Here is a 27,547-nt window from a genome sequence, read left to right on the forward strand (position 1 = left end):
CTGTGGATGCCAGTGAACTTCCCCTTCCTCATATGGGTGGGGAGGTAAAGGTGTGCAGTTCTTACTCTCAGGCCAGTTCTTGATAAAACAACAATATCTGATATCTGTTTATTGTTTTGCTTATTCATTCAGTAAATGTATTGAGTACCTTCTCACAGCAACTGGTTGCTATATGCCAAGCACTCTTCTAAGTTCTGGGGATATAGCAGTGACCAAAACAAAGTCCCTGCCCTCAGGAAGGTGACATTCTAGTGAGGGTAGTCTCACGGGGCCTTGTAGGACCTAGTGAAGAAGTTTGGATTTCATTTTAAATATGTTACCTACCTCATTTGATCTTCACAATGTCTCTATGAAAAAGGTATTATTGTCCTCATTTTGTAGAGGGGAAATCAGAGACTTACAGAGATTATAATCTGCCCGAAATAAAGTTATTTATGGTGGGAGCTTGATGCAAAAGTAGTTAGAGGAAGACAACTGAGTGTCCATCCTCTGGGGTCGCACTGCTGGCAAGTGGTCGAGCCTGGATTCAAAGACTGGACTGTTTGGCTCCAAAAACCTCCCCACATGAACATGTTCGTTCCGTTCCTCTCCGTTAGAAAGAAAGAATATTGCCAGTACTTCATAGGTACCTCTGGTTAAGTAAAACCATGACAGATATAATTAAACCATTGTCCAGAAGTCACCCAATAATGGAGCGAGGATTTGAGGCAACCAGTTGTAGTCCAGACAGTGTGTAGAACTCACTCCCCTGGTCCACACCTTGTGGTGGCAGTGTCAACCTCCTTTCTCTCGGCACTTCTGTAGCAGGAGGAGAGCGGGTTCTGCAGAGGGTCCCGCAGGGCAAAGGTATTCAAGATCCAATGGATGGGCAGCTCCGGTTCTCCCCATGCAAAGTCAGAGGCAGCCGGGTTTCTAATGGGATAATCACAGGTATTGATCAGGCAACAGACAGATCCAGTGGCATTTCTCAAGCTCTGGAAGGCACTGGGTGAATAAATTGGAGACAAGAAATTTTTATAAATTGACTGTTCTATTTGATGTTCATTTAATTAAGACATGCAGTCCTTCTAATGGAAAATGTGAGGAGTGGAAATTACTGTTTTGGGGCTGTCTCTTATAAAATCAAAACCAGATCTTGAAGGCACAGAGCCTTTTCATTGTATCTTCTCCAGGCTCACTTTAATCATGTATTACAGGCTACCTTCAATAATAATTACAATTGTCTGCATTTATACAAAGCCTTTCTGTCGAGGAGACTAAAACTCTGGGGAGATGCCTATGGAGATTGCTAAAGTATCATCTAGTGGAAGCAGTTGTTTCTGTTTTGTGTGTTTGGCAGATGTTTATCACATAACTACTCTGTGACAACCTTTTGTCAAGTCCTGGATCATGGTCTCTTCTACAGAGCAGGAAAGAGGCCTTGGACATCCAATCATGCATTCATTCATTTATTTGTTCAGCCGGCATTTCCTGCCAGTGTCTATGCCAGTCCCAGTGCTGGGGAAGCAGAGATGGACTGAGCGCTAGTCTTTCGGGTCACGTCGCTGGCAGGTGGTAGGATCCAGGTGGTGTGAATCCAGATTCAGAGTCTGGCTATCAGGCTCCGAAGACCTATCCCTGACACCCAACAGCTCACACTCTAAAGACGGAGGCAACCTATACATCAGCTATTACAATGAAAGGGGAGACACTGTGTGCTACAGCTGTGCAGAGAGTATCACTGGGAGAGGAAGGGCCAGAGAGAACAAGGAGGGCTCTATAAGGTGGCATTTGAGCAAGGCCTTGCTAGGAGTAGTACTGAAGTGACATCTGACCCCTAATTAATAATCCCTCTACCAATTCTTATCAGAAAGACTCCAAAACTTTTTAAGTGTCTTGCATGATAATATAAAATCTTTTTTATTTGAATAGGTTGGGAAATTAGATAGTCTGAGAATAGTCTCATTAACAAAAAATATGTACGTGGATAACAGGTGTTAAGTGAACCAGACTAGAACAGTGTACTCATCATAGGAAACTGCTGGACAGAAACGGATCATCCTGTTCATTCAAAAGATGACTTAGGATCTTACAGTACGAAGAGTGATCATGAGCCACAGATACAGCTAAGGTGGCCAAGGTACAACCAGTTTCTGGGGTCTTGATTCTTGGCTTGTAAATTCAGGATACCCTAGTCATATTATACTGAAAAGGCCTGGAAATTGCTATCGCTAGCTTGTCCTCACAGTGAGTCTCTCCTATAAATGCCAGTAATTTAAATGGCCTTATACCCGCAACTGCATTGTTTAAAATCAAGAAAAATGTGCATTCAGGTTGTATCCTTTCACTATACTTAATTCAATCTGTATGTTGAACAAATAATCCAAGAAGCTGGACTATATGAAGAAGAATGCCACATCAAGATTGGAGGGAGACTCATTAACAACCTGCAATATGCAGGTGCCCCAACTTTGCTTGCTGAAAATGAGGAGGACTTGAAGTACTTACTGATGAAGATTAAAGACTACAATCTTCACTATGGATTACACCTCAACATAAAGAACACAAAAATCCTCACACCTAGACCATCATACCTGGACCATCATCATAAACAGAGCAAAGACTGAAGTTATCAAGGATTTCATTTTGCTTGGATCCACAATCAACACCCATGGAAACAGCAGTCAAGAAATCAAGTGACATATTGCATCGGGCAAATCTACTGCAAAAGACCTCTTTAAAGTGTTAAAAAGCAAAGATGTCTGTCACTTTGAGGACTAAGTTGCGCCTGACCCAAGCCATGGTATTTTCACTTACTTCATATGCATGTGAAAGTTGGACAATGAATAAGGAAGACCAAAGAAGAATTGCTGCATTTTAATTATGGTGTTAGTGAAGAATATTGAATATACCATGGGCTGCCAGAAAAACGAACAAATCCATCTTGGAAAAAGTACAGCCAGAATAGTCGTTAGAAGTGAGGATGGTGACACTTCATCTCACGTACTTTGGACATGTTATCAGGAGGAACCAGTTCTTGGAGAAGGACATCACGCTTGGTAAAGTACAGGGTTGGCCAAAAAAGAGGAAGACCCTCAACAAGATGAATTGACACAGTGGCTGCAACAATGGGCTCAAGTATAGCAATGATTGTGAGGATGGTGCAGGACCAGGCAATGTTTCCTTCTGTTGTACACAGAGTCACTATGGGTTGGAACTGATTCAATGGCACCTAACAACAACAGCTTCCCCTAAGGTGGCCATATTCATGAGTTCCCTGTACATGACATTACTTAGGTTGTCACAGCATTTTTCTGATTATGAAAATAATCCATTTTAACTATAAAAAATCCTGAAACTATAAAATATATATAAATAAGCAGTTCAAATCACCTGCAATTCTACCTCCTAGAGAGAGAAGCACTGTAAACATTTTAATGAATTTCTTTCCTGGCAAATTCCTAGCAGCCATAAAGGGTTAAAAAGAATGCCAGCCTCTTTTAGGATTGAAGGGAGCAGAACTCTGAGAGTCTCAGAGGTGAGATGCCCTGGGACAAGTGTCCCAGATCTTTATCACAAGACTCACCCCTCTTTCCTGGGAGAAATCTCAGAATTACTCCCTCACCCAGCTGCAATGGCCAATGCTGCCCCCTTGACCCTCCAGGCCAAGTCTGATCCCTCACCCACCACCTTCCCTAGGCCACCAGACTTTTTCCTAGAAGAACCTGACTCGGTACTAAAGGAGAAAAATAAGGAATTATGACAGAAAATAGGTTTCTAAAGTCCCTTAAGAGCCTATGAGAGGTTCAAAGAACTAATAACAGCCCCAAAGCCCTGCCCCCAAGCCCGGGGTCTGAGGCCATGTGATAGAAACCACCGCATTGTCTTGCCATTCTGGAAAGGGCTCCCGTTCCCCTTCCTCCAGCCTCAGCAATAGAAAGAGTCAGGTTTCCCCAAATCCCTTGGCTCTTTCTCCAGAACTATTCTTGGGCCAAGGCCTGGGGTGATGCATTCAAAAGACCTTTACCAATACCTCTTCTGTGTCAGGCTTCACTGAGAACTGTTACCAATCAGTATAAAGAGTGCCACGGTGATCAGTACCAGGCACAGGTACAGAGTTGGCAAACAGCAGTGTCTGTGACAGCACCCAGTCTGATGTTAGAAGATTGCTCAGTGAAGGCCTACCTAGTCTCACCTACCTAGTCTCACCTGAAAGCACGATAGCTGCAGGTCCCAGCTGAAGCAATCACAGGAAGAGCTAGGATGGAGCTGAACTACCTGACCTTTCATTTCACCATTGTGAAAACCCTCAGGGACCCAGGGGCTAGCTTCACCCCGTAAAAGCAGTAAAAAGAGTCCAGTAGGGAGACCAAAGTACATGGGAGGAAACATACACGGCTGAACCCATGCTTCAACTTTGAGCATAAGCAAAAATCAGAAATATTGACATGTGAATGAGGAGTTTTTTCCCCCATTCACACACAAATGCAAAAAGGCTGTTTAGACCTGCCGTTTTACACTTCAGTTGTCCCTAATTAAAAATAATTAAAATGTTAATAGCCCACTCCCTGCCATCTTCCAGCCACATCTGCAGCAGGGAAGAACAGGTATGCAGTAAAAAAAAAAAAAAAATGCAGTGGATACTTGCAAATGGCCAGTGCAGAAATGTTTGTAGAAGACAGAGATGCAGGTGGTGGTTTAGAAATAGGCAGAGCAAAAATTTTTTTTTTTTTTTATTAGAGAAATGCAAATTAAAACTACGATGAGATTCCATCTCACTCCAACAAGGCTGGCATTAATCCAAAAAACACAAAATAATAAATGTTGGAGAGGCTGTGGAGAGATTGGAACTCTTATACACTGCTGGTGGGAATGTAAAATGGTACAACCACTTTGGAAATCTATCTGGCGTTTTCTTAAAAAGTTAGAAATAGAACTACCATACAACCCAGAAATCCCACTCCTCGGAATATACCCTAGAGAAATAAGAGCCTTCACACGAACAGATACATGCACACCCATGTTTGCAGCTCCGTTTACAATAGCAAAAAGCTGGAAGCAACCAAGGTGTCCATCAACGGATGAATGGTTAAATAAATTGTGGTATATTCACACAATGGAATACTATGCATCGATAAAGAAGAGTGACAAATCTGTGAAACATTTCATAACATGGAGGAACCTGGAAGGCATTATGCTGAGCGAAATTAGTCAGAGGCAAAAGGACAAATATTGTATAAGACCACTACTATACTATTATAAGATGTTGAGAAATAGTATAAATTGAGAACACATACTTTTGTGGTTACGAGGGGGGGAGGGAGGGAGGGAGGGTGGGAGAGGGTTATTTACTGATTAGTTAGTAGATGAGAACTACTTTAAGTGAAGGGAAGGACAATACTCAATACACGGAAGGTCAGCTCAACTGGACTGGACCAAAAGCAAAGAAGTTTATGGGATAAACTGAATGCTTTGAAGGTCAGCGGAGCAAGGGCGGGGGTTTGGGGACTTGGCTTCAGGGGACATCTAAGTCAACTGGCAAAATAAATTCTATTAAGAAAACATTCTGCATTCCACTTTGAAGTGTGGCATCTGGGGCCTTAAATGCTAACAAGTGGCCACCTAAGATGCATCAATTGGTCTCAACCCACGTGGATCAAAGAAGAATGAAGAATACGAAGGTCACAAGATAATTTTGAGCCCAAGAGACAGAAAGGGCCACATGAACTAGAGACTTACATCATCCTGAGACCAGAAGAACTAGATGGTGCCCGGCCACAACCGATGACTGCCCTAACAGGGAGTACAACAGAGAACCCCTGAGGGTGCAGGAGAGCAGTGGGATGCAGACCTGAAATTCTCATAAAAAGACCAGACTTAATGGTCTGACTGAGATTAGAAGAATCCCGGCGGTCATGGTCCCCAAACCTTCTGTTGGCCCAGGACAGGAACCATTCCCGACGACAACTCATCAGACATGGAAGGGACTGGACAATGGGTTGGAGAGAGATGCTGATGAAGAGTGAGCTACTTGTATCAGGTGGACACTTGAGACTGTGTTGGCAACTCCTGTCTGGAGGGGAGATAGGAGGGTAGAGAGGGTTAGAAACTGGCAAAATTGTCACAAAAGGAGAGACTGGAAGGGCTGACTCATTAGGGGGAGAGTAAGTGGGAGTATGGAGTAAGGTGTATATAAGCTTATATGTGACAGACTGACTTGATTTGTAAACGTTCACTTAAAGCTCAATAAAAATTATTAAAAAAAAAAAAAAAGAAAAGAAAGAAATAGGCAGAGCTGAGTTTTGACTCTACCCCACTTGTTAGCTGCGTGACCTGGAGCAGGTGACTTCACTTTTCTGAGCCTCAATCCCCTCTTAGGTGAAATGGAGACAATACATACCATTTAGACTAGCTGTGAGGATTAAACGAGAGAATGAATGAAAAGCAACTGGAACCATGCATGGTACATAGTAGGTGCTCAATATTGGTGGGTATTTCTTTTATTACTATCAGGTGAATGAGGAAGAGAATTAAGGTTCAATTATGATGCTTCAGACAGACCACATCAGGCCAAAGCCATAGGTTCTGAGAGGCGCAGACACATAGCTACTTAGTGCTGGGTGGGAAGAGGTTGCAAGAACCCATCTGACTAACCTGCTTATGGGGCAGGAGAGTCCTGGTTTGGATTCTGATCCCCTTTCCCCATGATTTGCAGCAGCCCAGGAAGCTCCTGGGTAATGGTTTCTCCATTTCTAGTGCAGTTCAGAAAAGCCCTGGATAACCATTTCTTGAGGGTTTTACAGAGGATATTCAGACATCAAGTTGGACCAGATCACCTCTGGGGAGTCCCCCAGCTCTGAGATTCTGGGTCAACAGTCTCATCATGGCCATCATCTCATCCCTTTGTGAGTGGATATTTTGTAGCTCAGGGGCACATTCATGTGTTCCTCACAGAAACCCTGGAAAGTAGGTAGGGCAGAGGTTACTATCTCCATTTTATGGATTAGGAAAGGAAGACTCGGAGAGGTAAATCAGCAGATGGTATTGTATTCCAAAAACTATGTGCCAAGCCCCATGCAGGAGATATATGAAACATGGAAATGTATCCAACCGGGAAGAGAAACAACATGCAAAACTAGAGCTTTAGGAAGAATGTGCCAGGTTCCAACTAGGGCATCATTTTATTTCTGTTACTCAGTGCCACTCCTTGGTTTTCAGGTATGACAGCTTTGGCCGCCTGACAAATGTGACCTTCCCCACTGGCCAGGTCAGCAGTTTCCGAAGCGATACAGACAGCTCAGTGCATGTCCAGGTAGAGACCTCCAACAAGGATGATGTCACCATAACCACCAACTTATCTGCCTCAGGTGCCTTCTATACACTGTTGCAAGGTAAGCCAGCTGGGGGCCTGGGGACTTTGAGGCAGAGGGGTGGGGAGACCCCTGGAGGAAAAAGCCACAAGAAACAGGTGCTTCTGGGGCATCTAGGAACAGGAAAGTGTTACAGCTGGTTTCTCTCTGTATTTCCTCCTAATTTGCAAAGCACACACCAGCCTCAGTCCTGTAAATTCTCTCCCGGAAGCTTCTGAGTAATATCCATTGTCCCAATCCATTATCATCAGAATAAAGAGTGGAGAATTCATTAGCTCCTCATCCAGGTGGCCTTGCTATCCTACCATTCTAATGGCTCTCAGATTAAAGACTTAGGCTCCTACTGGTGCAGGTGTGGACAAAGGACAAGAATAATTATACCTAATTATGAAAGGGATTTTGGTGTGAAGAAGTCCTTCCTGTAGCTCAGGTGAGAACAGTTTGTGCCTCTGCTAGGATTCCATAGAAAAGAGACCCTTCTTCTCAGTGTGTGTTGATTGGGTAAATCACAACAATGAAATGTTGCTATGAATCTTCTGCCTCAGTTGTTTTCATGGGGTGTGGTGACCCAGGGTGGGACATGTAGCTTTGTTGGCCTTAGTAAGCACAAGGAAAAGAAGCTTTCACTTCGGAAAGCCTTGCCTGATTTTTTCCAGCCCTCTGGAGGGCTCTTTGTATTCCCAACAGCTTTGACAGAAAATAGTAAAAAGAGCTTTAGACTGGGAGGGAGTCAGAAAGCCCACATTCTAGTCCTGATTTGGTCACCACGTCACCATGTGACTTGGGGCAAGTTGTCTGCCTGCTCTGGCCCTTGGTTTTCTCCTCTGGAAAAAGAAAGTATGTTGAAACCATGTTGAATGGTGTGGAGCAGTGCAGAGCGCGTGGGCTCTGGGTAGACAGACCTGGACCCCTGCCCACTGTGCCAGTTCCTACCACTGTGAAGTGAGTGCAGTCACTCTTCTTTCCTGAGCCTCAGTTTTTCAGTCTGGGAACTGGGGGTGAATTATTATAATACCTGCTTCATGGGATTGCTCAGATGATGTCTTCAGGCAGTGTATGTAAAGAGACTAGCATGTGCTGGTAAGTACTCTGTAAGTACTTGTTGGATTAAGTAATGAATTAACAGGCAGCTTGATTAACCATAAGAAAATAAATGTTTATATATTTTTACAACCATTTTTATTTCCAAATGTAGTCCTATGTCTTTTTTAAAAAAAAAAAAAACAACAATTCCCAGAACAATACTGGTTCTCAGTCAAAGAAAGAGAAAGGTAGCCCTGGAATTCCTTCCCTACCAAGTGCCTTTAGCAGTGAGTAGGGACACACCCCAGGTATTTATGCTTCAGTGGGTTATTGCCAAGAGATGGTGCCAATTCAGAGCCAGCCAGGATTCTGCCTGACCAAGGACAGCAGGGTCTCTGACAACTCGGGCCACTTGTCCTTCAGGCCTAATTTCTTCTCTGTGGTTAAGAACCGTCTCATCCATCCACTCCATACTGTTAAGCTGGCTTTGAGTATTTTGTTCAAAGGTTGATGCAAGCTTTCTTATGTCAACTTTTTTTTTTAATTCAAAAGTGCTACATTTCCTTCGTTTTCACCAATTGAATAGCAGCTTCTCACGTGGGGAAAAAACAAGACACACTGCTCTAAGCATATGCGAAGATTGTAAGACGAATTCCAATCTCAGAAATGTTAAAATGTGCAATGAAGAAGTACAACTTGGAATCTAGAAAACATGGTACCTGTTTCTCCTCTTTGGTACACTTGCCAACCTCCTCTTCCTTCTTGCAAAACCAGGCTCAGTGCTCAGTTTCACAGCCACCTCAGTAGAGTCTTTGTGAAAAGCTCTTTAGTTTTCATCTTATGTGTGAGCTACGGAAGAAATAAGAAGTAGCTACTAATGAGCGGCAGCCTTGAGAAGTCACAGCCCAGATTAAATGGGGATCATCTGAGATGGGCCTCTACAGATGCTGTTCCTGCCAAAGTCACCATTAATGGACATATGTGGATTCAGCAAGGAGCAGCTTTAAAAGATAAATTGACACAGGCTTTTTCACTGTTCAAAGGAAGTGAAATACAGATTGTCAGTGAATAATGCATAGCAAGTTTGAGGCAGATTTTACAATTGTGTATTTGTGAGAAAGAAAGGGAGAAAGAGGGAGGGAAGAGGGAGTGCAAGAGAAGGGTAGATTTGATGCCTTCTAACAGTGAAGATGCAATACAAAAAATGCATCATTATTGCTTGACATAGCCTGGAACACATTTAGTTCAATCCAGCAAATGTTTACTGAGCACATACATAACCTAATGACAATAGTGACAGCTAGCGTTTTGGAGTACTTATTAAGTAATATATATATATATGTATATATATATTTGGAAACCTTGGTGGTGTAGTGGTTACGTGCTACAGCTGCTAACCAAAGGGTGAGCAGTTTGAATCCGCCAGGCACTCCTTGGAAACGCTATGGGGAAGTTCTACTCTGTCCTACAGGGTCACTATGAGTCGGAATCGACTCGACGGCACTGGGTTTGGTTTGGTTTTGGTTGTTAGTTTCTGTCAAGTCGATTCTAACTCGTGGCGACCCCATGTGTGCAGAGTAGAACTACTCCCTAGGGTTTTCAAGGCTGTGATCTTTCGGAAGATCACCAGCTCTTCCAGGGCACCTCTGGGTAGGTTCAAACCATCAACTTTCCAGCTAGTAATTGAGCACTTAACCGTCTGCACCACCCAGGGACTCCCTTTTATAATCATAGTCTTATTTAATACTCACAACCCCCCTATGAAGTAGGGTTATTAATATGTCCATTTCCCAAATGAGAATAATGAGGCTCAGGGGGGTTAAGTAGTTTGCCCAAAGTCTCATACCTAGCTGGGTATTTCGACACAAAGAGGCTCTAGAGCTCACTCTTTTAACTGCTAATCTAAAGGCAATGAAGAACTATTGAAGGGCCATGATCAACGCTAGAAAAGTTCACTATAACAAGTTTGTAAAGTGGGAGTGGTGGAGATAGAAGGGAGAAACAAGAGATATACATGACAGTGGCTAGCATAGTAAAGTGCTAGGCACATAAAACTAGTAATAGCTACCTTTCACATAACATTTATTGTGTGCCAGGCAGTGTTCTCGCCTCTTCGTATTTATCATCTCACTTAATCCTCATGGCGTCCTTATGAGACAAGGACACATTTATTATCCCCAATTTACAGATGAAGAAACCAAGGCATGAGAGGTTAAGTAACTTTCCCAAAGGCTTACAGCAAGACAGTGGCAGAGTTGGAACTTGAACCCAGACAGCCTGACTACAAAGTCCATGCTCTTAATCTCTGAGGGGATAGTGCTGCTCACAATAAGCAATAAGATATCTGAGAATTCATTAAATATGAGTGGTGAACTCTACACCCCTCAAATGCAAGGCTACTGATGAGACACATATAGAGGCTGGTGGGTATATAGAGTGGGAAGCATTCATTCTGACCAGAGGAACAGGAGAAGCTTCTGGGAAGAGGTGACATTTGAGCAGAGCCTTGAAGGAAGGACTTGGGCTAGTATTTACTGAAGAGAGAGGCAGTGCAGACAAACAGCTGAGGAAAGGCAACAGGCAGGAAGCTCCAAGGCAAACTCAGAGATAGTTCCATTTTTAGAAAAAGCTAAATACACATTTTACAGTTACTTTTTTCCTCCGGAAGTTTCTTTTAGCTAAAGATCCAAATTAGAATGTTTTAATCAATTTAACGTTTCAAAATCAGATTTATTTTTAAATCATTGTCATGTATTACACACACGCACCTGTGCACATATACATGTATATATATGACAATGATTTATTAAATATATATTGTTGTGTGCCACTGAGTCGATTCTGACTCATAGCGACGCCATATAACAGAGTAGAACTGCCCCAGAGGGTTTCCAAGGCTGTAATTTTTCAAGAACCTATCACTTCACCAGGTCTTTTCTCCTGTGGAGCGGCTGAGTGGGTTCAAACCGCTGACCTTTTGGTTAGCAGTCAAGCACTTAACCAGTGTACCACCAGGGGTCATTTTAAACATACATTAAATATATATTATTAAATATATATTAAATATGAAATATATGTTATTGAATAATTTATAATTAAATTATATATACAATTAAATTTTATATGTACACACACATATATAAAGTATTTCGTCAGTAATTTAGATATTAGAGTTATTTTTCACCTTTTGTAAAGAACATTATTACCCTAGTCTATATCAAGGGCCTTAAAATGTTCAACCCTTTGCTCTAGTAATTATATTTTTAACAGTCCATTTTGATGAAATATTCCAAAATGAAGGTATTGATTTACACAAAATATATAAATATATTTCAGTTGAGATATAATTCATATGCCATAAAATCTGTCATTTTAAAATGTACAATTCTAGTGATTTTTAGTGTATTTACAAGGTTGGGCAATCATCACCACTGTCGAATTCCAGAACGTTTTCATCACCCAAAAACCACGTACTCATTAGCGGTCACTCCCCACCCCCAGCCCCTGCCCTGACTAATCTACTTTCTGTCTCTAGATTTGCTTATTCTGGATATTTCGTATAAATGCAGCCATACGATATGTGGCTTTTTCCGTCTAGGTTCTTTCACTTGGCATAAGGTTTAAAATATATTTATTTGCAGTGTTATAATTATGAAAAAGTGAAAACACCCTGAATTTCTATTTTGACTGTTGTTTAAATAAATTATAGTATTACCAAACAATGGAATACTATGTAGCCACTAAGAAGAATATTTGTGAAAAAATATTTAGTGATGGTATAATGATCAGTGAAAAGCTCTGTAAGCAACTATTTTTAACTATTTATAAATGTTTTAGGGAATATCATAAAATATGGGAATACACCAAAATATTAGCAACAATTTTCTTTGGGTTTTGGGATAATTGGGTGGTCTTTTCTCCTCCATATATTTTCCTACTTTTTTTTAATGATTATACATTATTCCCATAGTCAGAAGGAAACAAAAGCACGTATCTCCCTCCATCCCTCACTCCTTTTGAGCAGAGTTTGTCCATCTCTTCTCCCTCAGACCAAGTCCGGAACAGCTACTACATCGGGGCGGACGGCTCCCTGCGGCTGCTGCTGGCCAATGGCATGGAGGTGGCACTACAGACAGAGCCCCACCTGCTGGCCGGCACCGTCAACCCCACCGTGGGCAAGAGGAACGTCACGCTGCCCATTGACAACGGACTCAACCTGGTAGAGTGGAGGCAGCGCAAGGAGCAGGCTCGCGGCCAGGTCACCGTCTTCGGGCGCCGGCTGAGGGTGAGCAAGGCCTTACCAAGCAGGTCTCAGCCTCTGGATCTTGTGGGAAAAGAAAGAAGGAGGAAGGCTGGAGAACTAGGTTCTGTTCTTGAAACTCCCCCGGACTGATCTGAGGGAGAAAACTTTTCCTGGGACCTTAGGTTCCTCATCTGTAAAAGGGAGAAAATGAATCAAGGAACCACATGTAGTAAGAGTCTCTTGTCAATCTTTTCAGTTTTTACTTCTGGAAAGATCACTGGCCTTGCTGTTAGGGCTGAGCTGGAGTTCCAGCTGTGTGTCATTCCTCAGTGAACTTGGGCAAGTCAGTAATCTCTTAGAGCCTCCGTTTCATTTTCCATAAATGGGGAAAATAAAAATAGTTTCACAGTGCTACAAGGATTAGAAATAATATATAAAGCGCCTCATTCAGAGTCTGGCACATAATAAGTGGTCAATAATAGCTGTTCTTGTTGTTGCTATTATTATTATTGTTATTACTATTGTTACATGTGCCAGATTTCACTTGAACTGTTTGGAACCTAACCCACATTTTCCACTCTGTTCAGACATAGTTATTCTTCCAAAACGAGTAGAACTACCACCACCATAGCTGTCACTGTCAGTGGTTTGGCATCTGCAGCCTGGCATTTCAGAGTGCTTTTCAATACGTAAATCCCCCAAATCAGCCCTTTGTCTGCCTCACTTCCCTTGTTTCTGTAGAGGGTGGCCTCTGCCCCAGGGCCTGACTACTCATTTTCCCTCCAGCTTCAGAAAGGAAAGTGATAGGGAAAGTGAACACTAATGAACTAGCCCTGGCTTCCAGCACAGCACCGTGCAGGCAACAGGGGCTCAGGGGATATGTGCTAAGCTGAAGTGAGCCACAAAACTGAGCCAAATGTTCCCAACGTTCTAAAAACCACAGAAGCATCAGCATAGCAACATATCTGAGACTCTTTTGGGTCCCTGCCTTTCAGCAAAGAAAGTTCATCGAAACCCCTGTTTTATACATGAGGTGACCAAGATCCAGCGAGGGCGAGTGATTTTTCCCACAGCAAGATGGTGGTAAAGATTAGAAAATAGGTACTCTGTCTCTTAGCTCAGTGCCCACAACAGAATCCAGAAAACCAGACTTTCCTGGTTCCTTCAGTAGAATTCAACCAAGAACCCTAACAATTATCTGGCATAGTAACAGCCTCCCACTAGTTCCCTGTTTGAATTCTTCCCTTCGTGCACATCTTCGGCCTCTACCACCTCTTCCCAGTACTAAATGGAAAGTTGTCCCTGGGTTTGATTCCTGCCTGGGCGTGTGCACCCTTGAGCAACTGAACTTCTCTGAGCCTCAGCTTCTTTTGCAGTAACAAGATAATATATTCAAAGCACCTAACTCGGTGCTGACAGACGCCAGGTGTTCAATAAACTGTGGCGATTAGTACTATTAGGATTTCCTCTCTGCTGTGCAAACTGGACTAAAAGTTTCCCAAGCTTTAATTGGTCCCTCTCCCAGCCACAGATTAATGGTGCTCCAGTCGGGTGGCCATATCTCCGCATCCTCCCGAAATAAATGGCCACCCACAGTGGCAGCATGTGGAATTAGAATGTTGGCTGGGTGTGCCTCCCCATAATGGAGCTCATTTTTTAATAAAGAAAAATGTAAAATAATCTCATTGCCACCACTGCCGAGCTCAGGAAGCATTAGGCGATTCCCCTGTGAGCTGCTTAATTCAATTTTATTAATTTTTGCCACAGAGGTATAGCTCCCCTTCACTAGGGGTCCTCTGGGGGTGTGAGGGGCTGCTGGCTGGGTGTCACCACCCTGGGGGGCCCTAAGGGAACCTTACAAAAAGATTCTTTGAATAGGTCCCCGTCATCACTGGCAGCGCAGCCCCTGTATCTTCCTTTGCCTCCTCTGCGGAAAGCACAGCTTCAGCCTCCAACGCCTCTATTTTTCATGGGAATTGTCTGCCACGCTGGTTTTGCTTTTGCAGTTGTGTTTGATTACCCCAGAGAAGGCAGCCTTATTATAACCAGGCCATTCACAGCTAAAGTCATCTCGGCATCATCATTATAAACCCTTATCTTCAGGGCTTTATAATTTATATGGGGAGAAGGGGGAAACACACGTCTGTACATCCACGGAGGATGGTCCATGATTATTTGCTGTCGCTTAATGGAAATCATTGCAGCCATTTATTCAGTACCTTCTATACGCCCAGCAGTCTACTAGCTAATTTACACGTTTCTTCAAGCCTCACAACAACCACCCTGTAGTTTTACAGAGGAAGAATCGAGACTCAGAGAAGGCAAGGGACTTGCCCAAGATCACACAGAAAGTTGATCACAAAGTGGAGGCTAGAATCCTAGCCTTAATTTCTAGTGCTGGACCCCCCTTTTTTCTTTCTTTCTTTCTTTCTTTTTTTTTAACCATATAAAGCTCCAAAGGGGCCTTTCATTACCTCAGTTCACATGTGGAGTTTTGCACCATGGGATCTAAATTACCTGCTTTCCTCTGAGTCTTCCTTGCTACTAGTCAAAGTTAACCAGTGACTAATAGAAGGAAAGAAAATGTGCCCAAATGCCCCATAAGACCAAGAACCAATGAGAGGGAACCATCATTTTAGCTTCAGACTACCTGGCAGGGTTTCAGAGGCAGCCAATACCTAAGAGGTAGGTCTAAATATAGAAACAGACCCCAGGAGTATTTTTCTTTATTAAAATATGAAAAACCCTGACTTATTGCTATCCCTATCAGAGTCCTGTATTTCTGACTGTGAAAGAAAATTGAATTGTGTGTTGACCTAGCAGACTGGGTGGAGATCATACAAGGGGCTCCTGATCCTAGAGACGGGAGCAAAATATCCCAAAGCGGGGGCTGTGTCCTCAGTCAGCCCTCAGCCAGAAGCTGCCACACACTCGAACAACAATCCCCCAGGGCCTCCACTACAAGGGGCTCAGAATATGCTTTTGGCCTGACTGAGGTGAACAAGAAGCCCTAACTGTGTTAGGGAAGGGCAGGAGAGACCCCAGGTAGATGGGATGGGAAGAGCCCTGAGAAGGGTAGGGCCCACTCAGAGGACCACTGAGCATTTGTTGGCACACTGCAGTGGTAAGAGTCAAATCTAGACTCATCACTCACCAGCCACAGGATCTGGGGCTAGGCCTTTCACCTCCCAAGCCTTGGTTTCCTCAGGCCTAGATGAGATATTATATGTTAAATACTAGCACAGTTGCTGGCACATAATAGGCGGGGTCAGGTATTTATTTTCTTAGCCTCCCTCTTTTTAGGAGGGATCCAAAAAAGACCCGCCTTTGTTCATATGTCCACATTAGAAAGTGATGTGGATCATCTTCTTTAACAGCAACTATTTCCTCAGCACCTGCATTGTCTTTATCTTCACAACAGGCCTACACAGTTGGCATTATTATTCCCACTTTACAGATGAGGAAACTTCATGGAGCTGACAAGTGACAGAACCAGGACCTGTGCTGCCTCCTCTAACCAGGAGCATCTCAGTATAGTTGAGAGCCAGAGTGGCCATGAGACCAAAGTTCTCAATGTGCAGATTAATTTTCTCTTTTCTTCCTACCCCTTCCCCAGGTTCACAACCGAAACCTCTTGTCTCTGGATTTTGACCGTGTGACACGCACAGAGAAGATCTACGATGACCACCGCAAGTTCACTCTACGGATCCTGTACGACCAGGCGGGGCGGCCCAGCCTCTGGTCACCCAGCAGCAGGCTGAACGGCGTCAACGTGACATACTCCCCGGGGGGCCACATTGCTGGCATCCAGAGGGGTATCATGTCTGAGAGAATGGAATACGACCAGGCAGGTCGCATCACATCCAGGATCTTTGCTGACGGGAAGACATGGAGCTATACATACTTAGAAAAGGCAGGTGTCTGTCTTCCTCTATCACTGGCTGCACCACGTAGAAGGCCAGTCATTGTGGTTCAATCTATGGCCAGGCCCAGCCTGCCGACCTCAATGTGACGGTCCTAACCTATGTTCAGAAAAAACTGTCTTAGACAGTCAGGGGGCCTCAAGGGATATCTGAATGGATCATGGTGATACAGTGGTGGATGGGGGTCCTGAAGCAGAAGAATGTAAAAATACCACCTGATAGACTGGGGTTGGTACCACGCCCAAGCACTAACTGGACTCACAGAGCAAGACTCAGGACCCAGGGCAGGAGACTGCTCCCAAGTCTAGGCACATGGTGAGATCCAGTCACAGAGAACAAGACAGAAGCCTAAGTATTAGTACTAAGGCAGAAGGTGCTTAATCATGAGCTTTGAGTGTTGGGTTGAGAGGAGTGGGGCCTTAATAAATGCCTTTTGCTTCAGGTCAGGATTCATTTTATCCCAGGAACTAGGACACAGAAAGGATCTGAAATCAAAAGCTGGACCCAAATCAGAGAAGACGGTAGCTCTGTTGCATTTTGTGTGAGGCAGAGTCCATATCTCATGCCTCACTTCTGGTATCTGCTCCCTGCTTTGTTTCCTGCTCCTGGCGCCCTGTCCAGGGCTCTTGGTCCCCTGTCCAGGGTCCAGATTCTGCTTTCTCTGTGGTCAGTCTCCCCAACCTTATGCTGGATGAGCAACTCTGAGACTAATGTTCTCTAGTAGTGCTAAGAAGAAAACCAAACCCAGAGAGGGAAAGAACTTTCCTAAGGCCATACAATGAATCAGTTGTACAATCCAGGTTTTTCCATTACCGTCACAGCCTGCCCCACCCCAGGGTAGGTGTATGACCTGTTACTACATAAACAATCGTGCAAACCCTTAAAGGCCGTTCTCAGAGATGGTCTTTATCCTGGAGGCCATAGACAGTCAACAGAAGTTGTTTAGTAGGCAATAGGCATTGTCAGACTTTTATTTTAGGAAAACCCTTCTTGCTTCAGCAGAAAGATTGATTTGAGAAGGCGTTGGGAGCAAGGAAACCAGTAGGGAAAGTGCCTCAAATACTTCAGACCAGCACTTCCCAACCTTCCTCACACAGTATCACATGCAAAAATGATCGTCTTCATACCACAGAATGCGGTAGACCAGCAAGGATGCTCACCATAGAAAACAAATGGCATGAGTGCTCTGGGACCCCAGGCCCTGCCAAGGCTAAGAGCTCAGAGAAGGCCTCATCTTAGCACATCCATCCCCTATTTATAGTATCCTGTGTGCCACACTGGTTGGAAAGCTCTGATTTGGGTATAACTTGGGAGAAGTACCAGCTTCCTTGGACTTTCATTCCTTTCCTTTAAGTCTTAGGTTCACAGACCTAGCCTTTCTCCTTGCACCTCTCCTGATCTCTTTATTTTCCTTCCCCTCCAGTCCATGGTGCTGCTTCTCCACAGTCAGAGGCAGTACATCTTTGAGTTTGACAAGAACGATCGTCTCTCTTCTGTGACGATGCCAAATGTAGCCCGGCAGACGTTAGAGACCATTCGTTCAGTGGGCTACTACAGACACATCTACCAACCCCCTGAAGGCAATGCCTCAGTCATCCAGGACTTCACTGAGGACGGGCACCTTCTCCACACCTTCTACTTGGGCACTGGGCGCAGGGTGATATACAAGTATGGCAAGCTGTCAAAGCTGGCCGAGATGCTGTATGATACCACCAAGGTAAGCTTCACCTATGATGAGACAGCAGGCATGCTGAAAACCATCAACCTACAGAACGAGGGCTTCACCTGCACCATCCGCTACCGTCAAATTGGGCCCCTGATCGACCGGCAGATCTTTCGATTCACGGAGGAAGGCATGGTCAATGCTCGTTTTGACTACAACTACGACAACAGTTTCCGGGTGACCAGCATGCAGGCCGTGATCAATGAGACCCCGCTGCCCATTGATCTCTATCGCTATGATGATGTGTCAGGCAAGACAGAGCAGTTTGGGAAGTTTGGTGTTATCTACTATGACATTAACCAGATCATTACCACAGCAGTCATGACCCACACCAAGCACTTTGATGCCTATGGCCGGATGAAAGAAGTGCAATATGAGATTTTCCGCTCGCTTATGTACTGGATGACTGTCCAGTATGACAACATGGGGCGAGTAGTGAAGAAGGAACTGAAGGTGGGACCCTATGCCAACACTACCCGCTACTCCTATGAGTACGATGCTGATGGCCAGTTGCAGACGGTCTCCATCAATGACAAGCCACTGTGGCGCTACAGCTACGACCTCAATGGGAACCTACATTTACTGAGCCCTGGAAACAGTGCACGGCTCACCCCACTACGGTATGACCTCCGTGACCGCATCACTAGGCTGGGTGATGTGCAATACAAGGTGGACGAGGATGGCTTCCTGAGGCAGCGGGGTGGTGATGTCTTTGAGTATAACTCAGCTGGCCTGCTCATCAAGGCCTACAACCGGGCTGGTGGCTGGAGTGTCAGGTACCGCTATGATGGCCTAGGGCGGCGAGTGTCCAGCAAGAGCAGCCACAGCCACCATCTGCAGTTCTTCTATGCAGATCTAACCAACCCCACCAAGGTCACTCACCTCTACAACCACTCTAGCTCTGAGATCACATCCCTCTACTATGACCTGCAAGGACACCTCTTTGCCATGGAGCTGAGCAGCGGTGATGAGTTTTACATAGCCTGTGACAACGTTGGGACCCCCCTTGCTATCTTTAGCGGAACAGGTTTGATGATCAAGCAGATCCTGTATACAGCCTATGGGGAGATCTACATGGATACCAACCCCAACTTCCAGATAATCATCGGCTACCATGGTGGCCTCTATGATCCACTCACCAAGCTTGTCCACATGGGCCGACGGGACTATGATGTGCTGGCTGGACGCTGGACCAGCCCAGACCACGAGTTATGGAAGCAACTTAGTAGCAGCAACATTATGCCTTTTAATCTCTATATGTTTAAAAACAACAACCCCATCAGCAACTCCCAGGACATCAAGTGCTTCATGACAGGTGAGTATCAGGGTCCAGTTAGAGGGCAGGGCCCACTAGATTTCTCTGGTCATCTGAAAAGACTTAGTCTTCCTTTAGAAAGCTGATATGGGGTAATGGGAAACACCTGACTTTCTTTTCGAGCAGCATTTTCCAAAGTATATCTGAAGAAGCACTAAATCAGAGAAGTTCTGTAGAAAAGTAAGTTCTGGCATCAAATAAATTTGACAAGGCAAGCACCATTCTTAAATTTTCACAATACATTTTAACTTATAAAAGGCTCCTATAAAAGGTCCCATAGTGAAGAGAGCTGTTTAATGTATTTACCGAATATTTCTCAGTTTTTTTTTACCATAAACTTCCCCCCTCCTTTTTTTTTTTTTTTTAAACCATGAAACCCTAATATCTCACTGGATACATTCACTGGAATACACTTTGGGAATTTCTGAGCCAGAGATCAGGCTGGCAATGAGTCCCTGATGAGTTGGGATAAGTATAACTAAAAATATATATATCAGTTCTCTGATCTGAGATGATATAATGGAAAATCCACAGGCTTTGGAGACAGACGAACTGGGCAAAACTTCTAAGCTATGAGATGTTATAAGTCATTAACTGCCTTGAATTCCAGTTTCCTAATCTGTAAATGGGAGTTAGGCCTACTTTGACTAAATTGGTGAATTACATACGCATATGGTAAACCTAGAGCAACCACTTTAAAAAATAAAATGGGTATAGCTAATTAGCCAATAAAACTCATCGCTGTCAAGTCGATTCCAACTCATAGAGCCACTAAAAAAAAAACTGCCCCATAGGGTTTCCAAGGAGAGGCTGGTGAATCTGAACTGCTGACCTTTTGGTTAGTACCTGAGTTCTTAACCACACAGCCACCAGGGCTCCAATTAGCCTAGTAGAGATAAACTAGTATACTAAAAAAAATTAATCCAAAGAGGGCAGGAAAAGGAACAAAGAATACATAGAACAAACATAAAAATACCTACCTTGAAGGGTGCTTACAAAGGTGAAATGAGATAAATTTTACAATGTGCCTAGAACAATGCCTGGCTCATGTTGGTTCCCTTTACTCTCTGACTTAAAAAGTGGGCTTTTCGCTCTTACGCTGTGAAACCAACTTGGGTATAAAGTCCCCCATGGGTCACACAGCCCAGAGATGTCCCTGACAACCACAGTCCTTTCAGCCAGCAGCCACACCCAAGTTAGCCATAAGACCTCAAGAGTCACAGCGGCCCTAAGGATTCAGATCTGGATAAGCCAGCACTTTTTATATATGAGAGTTCGTGATGGACAATAATTGGACGTATCCCAGCTTTCAAACCTGGAGTCTCCACCTCTTTTGTCTTGTGACACAATCTTCTTGGCCCTCTTTTATGGCAGTTTTATTCATTCATTCAACAAGTGTCTCCTCTGTGCTAAGCACTGTTTTAGGCAATGAGAATAGAAAGATGACCCCCGCCCTCCAAGGATTCACAATGTAAGAGGAGAGACAGACACTGTTCAGTGTGATGTAGACCGTGATGGCGGTTAGCACAAATGGCCATCGACACACAGAGGAGGAACTACTGGCTCTACCCAGAGATTTCTGGGAAGGCTTCACAGAGCAGCTGACAAGTGAGGCAGGCTTATGAGTGGGTGTTCACAAGATAATGTGGAGGAAGGCATTCCAGGGAGAGGGGACAGTACGTATAAAAGCGTTGAGAGGGTAACTCACATGAGTGCCCCTTAGGGACATGGCTTCTCAGCCCCCAAACTTGATGGCACCGGTTGGACCCTGTTGCTGCTGACCAGCCATAGGAGGATTCTTCTTTCAGGGAAGAATTCCAGACAGGCTTGTTGAGAGCTGGAGTCCCAAGAGTGCAGCAGAAGGGAGAACAAGGTGGTGGGCAGGTGTGATAAAAACATACTTAGGGCCTATTGATAAACATGAATATCCCAGCAGTCCTTCACAGCATTCACCATGCTCAACTTGGCTGCTAGCTCCAAAGAAACTTGACGGATAGAGATGACATTTCCATTACATCTGTCTGGATTAATCACACCCTCTCCCTACCCTCCATTGAGTTTCCTGTGAGATGTCTTGGCAGGCTACTGTAGCTGGGGAAAAAAAAAAAAGTGCAGTGGAAAATGTACTTTTCTATCAAAATGTACTTTTCTACCAAAAAAAAAGTTGTTACAGCTTGCCAAAGAAATGAGTACTCCTTCCCACCATTTCCTCTGTATACCACCATGTACATATGGCATCCTTCCAGAATGGCACTAACATCCTCTGCTCAGAACTACTCTGTTCTGGCAATGTGCTAGGCACTTGGCAGATATGATCTCCTTTAAGCTTCTCATCAAAACCCTGTGAGGTTACTGTCATCATCCCCATTCTACAGATGACAAAATTGAGGCTCTGAATGATAATTTTCCTAGAGTTTCACAGTTTTAGTCCATGGAGCTGGGACTCTAACCCAAGGCTCTCTGACTCCAGAACACTTTTTACTATACTCATACTAGTCTCCAAATCCAGTTGTTAGCAAAGCAACCATTGAAAGGGGTATATGACATTTTCTGTTTTGTTTCTATTTTCCAACTCAGTTAAATCTGGCAAATATCGCTGATACCCACTCTGTGCTAAGGATCTGGAGCTGGGTTGGGCAGAGTGGCCACTTTCACAGAGCTCATGGTGCAAGACAGTGTTTTAATTTCTTTGGTTACAGCCTATCATAAGACAATAATTTTATATTGCAGTAAAACACTGAAAGTTTTTCAAAATAGTACTTAAGTATAATAAACTCTTATATTCTCTAATCTAGTCTAATCTATTCCATTTCAATAAAAATCCTGGTTACAACCCCCAGAATTGATTTTATCAGATATCGGGTCAAATCCTACAGTCTGAAAAACCTTGGTGTGCAGGAGATTTCATATAAACAGTCAACTTTTGAGCAGGTTGTAAAAGATTAGTATCTCTGTAGTAATTAGAAGCCAAAATACTACTGAATCTCACTAAGTCTTACCTTTTAGCTTCCACCTGGGCTACATGCATCCTTATTCACAGCCAGCAACAACAACCAAAAATACATATCCCTTTTTTTTCCCCAAGATTTCTATCCACGTTCCTGAGGTATACTCCAGTTGGTAGGCTTAAGTCACGCAACAACTCCTGCACTACTAATCACTGTGGCTGGGGAGACAGAATGCTCTGATTGGCTTCACTTAGGTCACATGATCCATTTCTAAACCCCAAGGGGGAAGTCAGCTTCCTGAAAACCACATGTACACCCCAAATAGGAAGAAAGGGAAGGGAGAGTGGGATGCTGGGAAGCCAACCAAAAAGCACCCACTACAGATAAATCAGGTTCATTATTCCACTTAATCTTCACTTGAAGCCCTTGATATGAGAATTACTGACTCCACTTAAAGAGGAGGAAAGGGGTTTAGAAAGGTAAAGTAACTTGCCCGCTAGGAAGTTTCAGGGCTGGGACTAGAACCCTGTTCTGTCTGACTCCAAAATCCTCACTCTTGAATTTGAATACACTTTGTAAAGTACAAAGCTGTGCACACGTGAAAGGGATTATTATTGGTTGAGTTTCATCACTGTTCCAGGCAGCAACACTGAGGTCTGGGATGAATAGCTAAAGAGGAGTTATGTTTTGTTTTGTTTTAATTTGAGGGAAACATCTACCTCTGATGTCATAAGAGGGATCCCTGGATGACACGAACAGTTAAGCACTTGGGTACTAACCGAAAGGTTGGCACTTCAAACCCACCCAGAGGCTTCTTAGAAGAAAGGCCCAGCAATCTGGTTCCAAAATGTCACAGCCATGAAAACCCTGTGGAGCACAGTTCTACCCTGACACACGTGGTGTCACCATGAGTCAGAATTAATTCGGTGACTACTAGTTTGGTTTTGTTTTTTGGATGCCATAAAAAGGAAAATTTCCAAACTCTTCAGAAAAGCAGCATAGAAAACTAATGAATAATAGATTTTCAGCATTTTTCCTAAAGGCATAATAGGAAAGTTTCCTACCTTCTATCGCTTGTAATTAAGGCCCAGCCCTCTTTTCAGCCCCATAATTTCCTGAGAATTCTCAGTGTTGCTGATGGAAGCTTTCCTTTGCAACTACAAATTCAGATGCAAGTTCTCAACCTCAGGCAAAAATGCTTTGTAGGTTTTTTTTCTTTTCTCTGTTATTTTCATTTAGGAGCCCTGGTGATTAAGCACTTAGCTGCTAACCAAAAGGTTGGTAGTTCAAACCCACCAGTCTCTCCGCAGGAGAAAGTGTGGCAGTCAGCTTCCATAAAGATCAGAGCCTTGGAAACACTATGGGCAGTTCTGTTCCTACAGGGTCGCTATGAATCGAAATCGACTCCATGGCAGTGAGTTCTGTTTCAATTTCCCAAAGAACCACCTGCGAAGATTCAGAGACTCAGATAGTCTTAGAAATTCACTGAGGAAAGAGACTGAAGAAAAGCTGGTCCAAGCCCCTCATGTTACAATTGAGAAAAGGGAGGTCCAGGGACATGGGTTGGGGGAAATATAGAAGACCTTCTGTGAGCCAAGAACTGAGCTAGACATTTTAAAATACGTTAAATCCAATACTTTATGTAACAGACTTAGAACAGTTCCTGCTGTACTATAAGCATCCAGTAAATTATAGAGCTACTATTAGTGTTCTCCATGATGTGGTAAAATAGACATGTCTGTCGTCAGAGAGGTTAAGTAAATGGTCCAAGTTCACACAGTTACTAAGTTGGGGAGCCAGAACTTGGACCTCGTTTTCTTTCCTCAGCTGCCTTGTTCTTCCCCTTATATGATCTCACCTAGTATGGCTGAAGCCAGATGTAAACCTGGGTTTCCAAGCTTCACTTTCTACCACCACTCTACACCAGGGCCTCTAGGTTTCATACCCAGGAGAGAGGCCCTGGGACATCCCAAAAACAAAACAAAGACTAGAATGCAAACACGAGGTTCTTGAATGTGAGGCCAACATGGGATACAGTGGAGAGGGGGGACACAGCTGTTGACCCCAGAGGTTGCTTCCATTACTAGGATGAGCTCAGTGGGGGGTGGTGGTGGTGGCAGTTAATCTTCATCAAGACTCCTCAGCCTTTCCAACTGAAAGACTTCACCCTCCTCTGAGCTTCTTTCTTGGATCAGAATTATTCATGCCCCTGTCACCCCTTCAGGGTCTTGAGTATTCAGGGTGCGGATCTGTGTGTCAGTCAGTTTTTACTTCCCAAGCTGATATAGCACTGGGATGTAAAAGGCACTCAGCAATAGTTGGCCAGGTAACCGGTGGCACAGCCTCAACCATTCTTCACCTTGTGTCTTGGCTTCCTGATTCCATTCTTCAGTGAGCCAAATGCTGCTCCTTCAAATGGCAAAATCCTACCTATTCTTATACCTAATATTTTGTAAGAATTATTAATCCCCATCCCAAAAAAGATGTTACAAAATCAATAAATCCCATGCCTATGGGGCTAGCTCCTCACAGCCAATATGCAGACTGGAAAATGAAGGCACAGAGAGGTTATGTGTCTTGCTTGAACTGTCGAAGTAAATAAAAGGCAAGAGCAGGGGAAAAATCTTTGACCTCAGGTTCAGGCCATCTCTATGCCCAGTGACACTTTAGTCCTGGGGTCTCCAGATTCTGGGGGCGGGGGGAGGGAGTTTTGTTTCTTAAATGAATATTTTCTTTGAAAGTCAGTCATTGAAACTTTTCCCTTGGGTCTGCCTGTTCTTTCTCTCTGCAAGTGTTTCCTGTTGTTGTTGGGTTTGGTGGGGAAATCTTCATCCATCCACAGCTGCCCCTGGGTATGAAGCTGGAGGTCCAAGGGAGAGTGACAATAGAAAGGCAAGTCTGGAAACTCAGGCTCTACTTAAACTTCATTTTTCTAGAAGGAGGATCACAGGGGTCCCAGGAGTATGTTCAGCTTTAATAAATCACCAGACAGTTTTACAAGTGGTTGTACCAGTTGATACTGCCAGTAACAGTGCCCCATGTTCTCACCCCTACCTGCAGCTTAACTCTAGGCTGCTTTATTGGGATCAGTTACATCTGAGGTCCACTTACCCCATGGGGATATTTCTGCTTCTCTCCTGCCCAGATGTCAACAGCTGGCTGCTCACCTTTGGATTTCAGCTCCACAATGTCATCCCTGGCTACCCTAAGCCAGACATGGATGCCATGGAACCATCCTACGAGCTCATGCACACACAGATGAAAACTCAGGAGTGGGACAATAGCAAGGTAATTCCCACACTTGGCTGCCCCCTCAGTCCGTTCAGACATTCCAGGAGTGGGTCCCACCCACTTTTCAGGAAAGTTTGGGCCAGAGAACTCTCAACAAATGCTTAGTAACCCTACCAGTGTACAAGCCACTGGGGACCCAGCTGTGAACAGCACGCAAACCCCCACAAGCTACATTAAAGATTTCTGTATGTTACACTGGGTTTGGAGTTCCACAAAAATAATGAGCCTTTGTCATCACCCAGAACAAAAGTCCAAAGTAAGAAAGTGTGTTCTAAATACAATGTGACATTTTCTGAGCACCTTCAGTGTACTTGGCCTTGCATGAGGTATCTCACAGAAGTTACCTCACAAATAGCCCATGGTATTGTTGGTCTCATTTTATAGATTTAAGTCCTGAGGATGCCCCAATGCCACACAGCAAAGAAGGGGTAGAGCTGAAATTCAAACCCTGATCTTTCTGTTCGATATCATCTTGCTGAGTCCATATGGTGTCTGGCACAATGTAGGAGCTCAATAAACATTACTTTCTTTTCTATTCCTTTTATGGGCTGATTCGAAAGACTCATAGAACCGAATAGCTGGAGAGGTCCTTAAAAACAGTCTTAAGCCATCTGATCACTTCATATATTCACTTGTCCATTTATTCCCTCGTGCACTCATGAATTCTGTATCAGGCCCAGCTCTGTACCAGGCCCTGTACTGCACCCAGTAAATGCAGGAGTGAATCAGGCAGAGGCAAGGCCCTCGACGAGATCCCAGGCCAGGGGGACAACATACCAAGGAGAAAAGCAGGGTTGTTGGGATTGGGATGGGGCATATTGCTGGTGCTCTGGGAATTTCCCGTGCCTATTTCTTACTTAGTCCTCTAATCACCCTGATTCCTTTAGACCCAGCTTAGCTCACTCCTTCCCCTGGACTCTGACAGATATGGCTCTGCACCTCTGTGCTCTGCTGGCACCCTATATTTTCTTCCTGCAGAGCATGTATCACCCTAGAATTTAATTCCTGCTTCCTTTCCTGTATCTCCACTAGACTATGAGCTCCAACTGGGCAAGTGCTGGGTATTTATTTTGTGCTCACAATATAGCCTAGCACACAGTAGGTGCACAGAAAACTTTTGTTAAACAAATAAACAGTTGGAAGAAGTAAATAAGTACTCCTGTGAAAGGTATTTTTCCCATTTTACAGATGAGACCAGGGCTCAGAGACCTTGGTCAAGGTCACTTGGCTACAAAGTGACAGAAGACGATGCGAACCTAAGTCTGTCTGGCTGCAAACCGCAGCCTCTTCCTGCCGCTCTCTGCTGCCCTAGCCCTCCCCCTCTGCCACTTCAATTCCCACTATCCCCCCAGGCTCTGCCCCAGCTGCCCACAGCATTTGCCGTCCCCAGGGCCAATTCCAGCAGGCTTTGTTCTTCCTCCCCACCAGGTTCCCAGGTTCCCTTCTCCACGCCATAGAGCCCCACCCAGCCTCTGACTGCCTGTCTGCCAGCCTTGCCTGTCAATGAATTATTGATTTCTGCCCTTGGCAAGCATCGGAGATCTTTGTTGTTGAGCACTCCAGCTTTCACAAAACTCTAGGAAATAATTGTTCACAGACAGGGTTCTATTAATTATAAAGAGGACTTAATTTCAGTGAGAAGCTGATGGGCCTGTTTCTAAAGCCATTTCTCTGAGTTGCTGGTAAGGCCCTGGAGCCTTCCTGAACATGGCTTCCCCAAGCTCCCCAATCA

General features: G+C 44.2%; 1 protein-coding gene across 2 annotated transcripts in view; it reads left to right on the forward strand.

Moving 5' to 3' along the window:
- The window catches only part of TENM4 (teneurin transmembrane protein 4), an 887,828-nt gene that overhangs the window by 853,721 nt on the left and 6,560 nt on the right, over nucleotides 1-27,547 (forward strand). For both annotated transcript variants that reach the window (XM_049889686.1, XM_049889688.1), the window contains 5 exons: nucleotides 7,198-7,370; nucleotides 12,422-12,657; nucleotides 16,232-16,528; nucleotides 17,962-19,576; nucleotides 25,670-25,812. In XM_049889686.1, the coding sequence (XP_049745643.1) occupies nucleotides 7,198-7,370; nucleotides 12,422-12,657; nucleotides 16,232-16,528; nucleotides 17,962-19,576; nucleotides 25,670-25,812 (2,464 nt within the window). The remainder of the gene's footprint in view (nucleotides 1-7,197; nucleotides 7,371-12,421; nucleotides 12,658-16,231; nucleotides 16,529-17,961; nucleotides 19,577-25,669; nucleotides 25,813-27,547) is intronic.

Source organism: Elephas maximus, chromosome 7, assembly GCF_024166365.1.
Source record: "Elephas maximus indicus isolate mEleMax1 chromosome 7, mEleMax1 primary haplotype, whole genome shotgun sequence".
Taxonomy (NCBI): Eukaryota; Metazoa; Chordata; class Mammalia; order Proboscidea; family Elephantidae; genus Elephas; species Elephas maximus.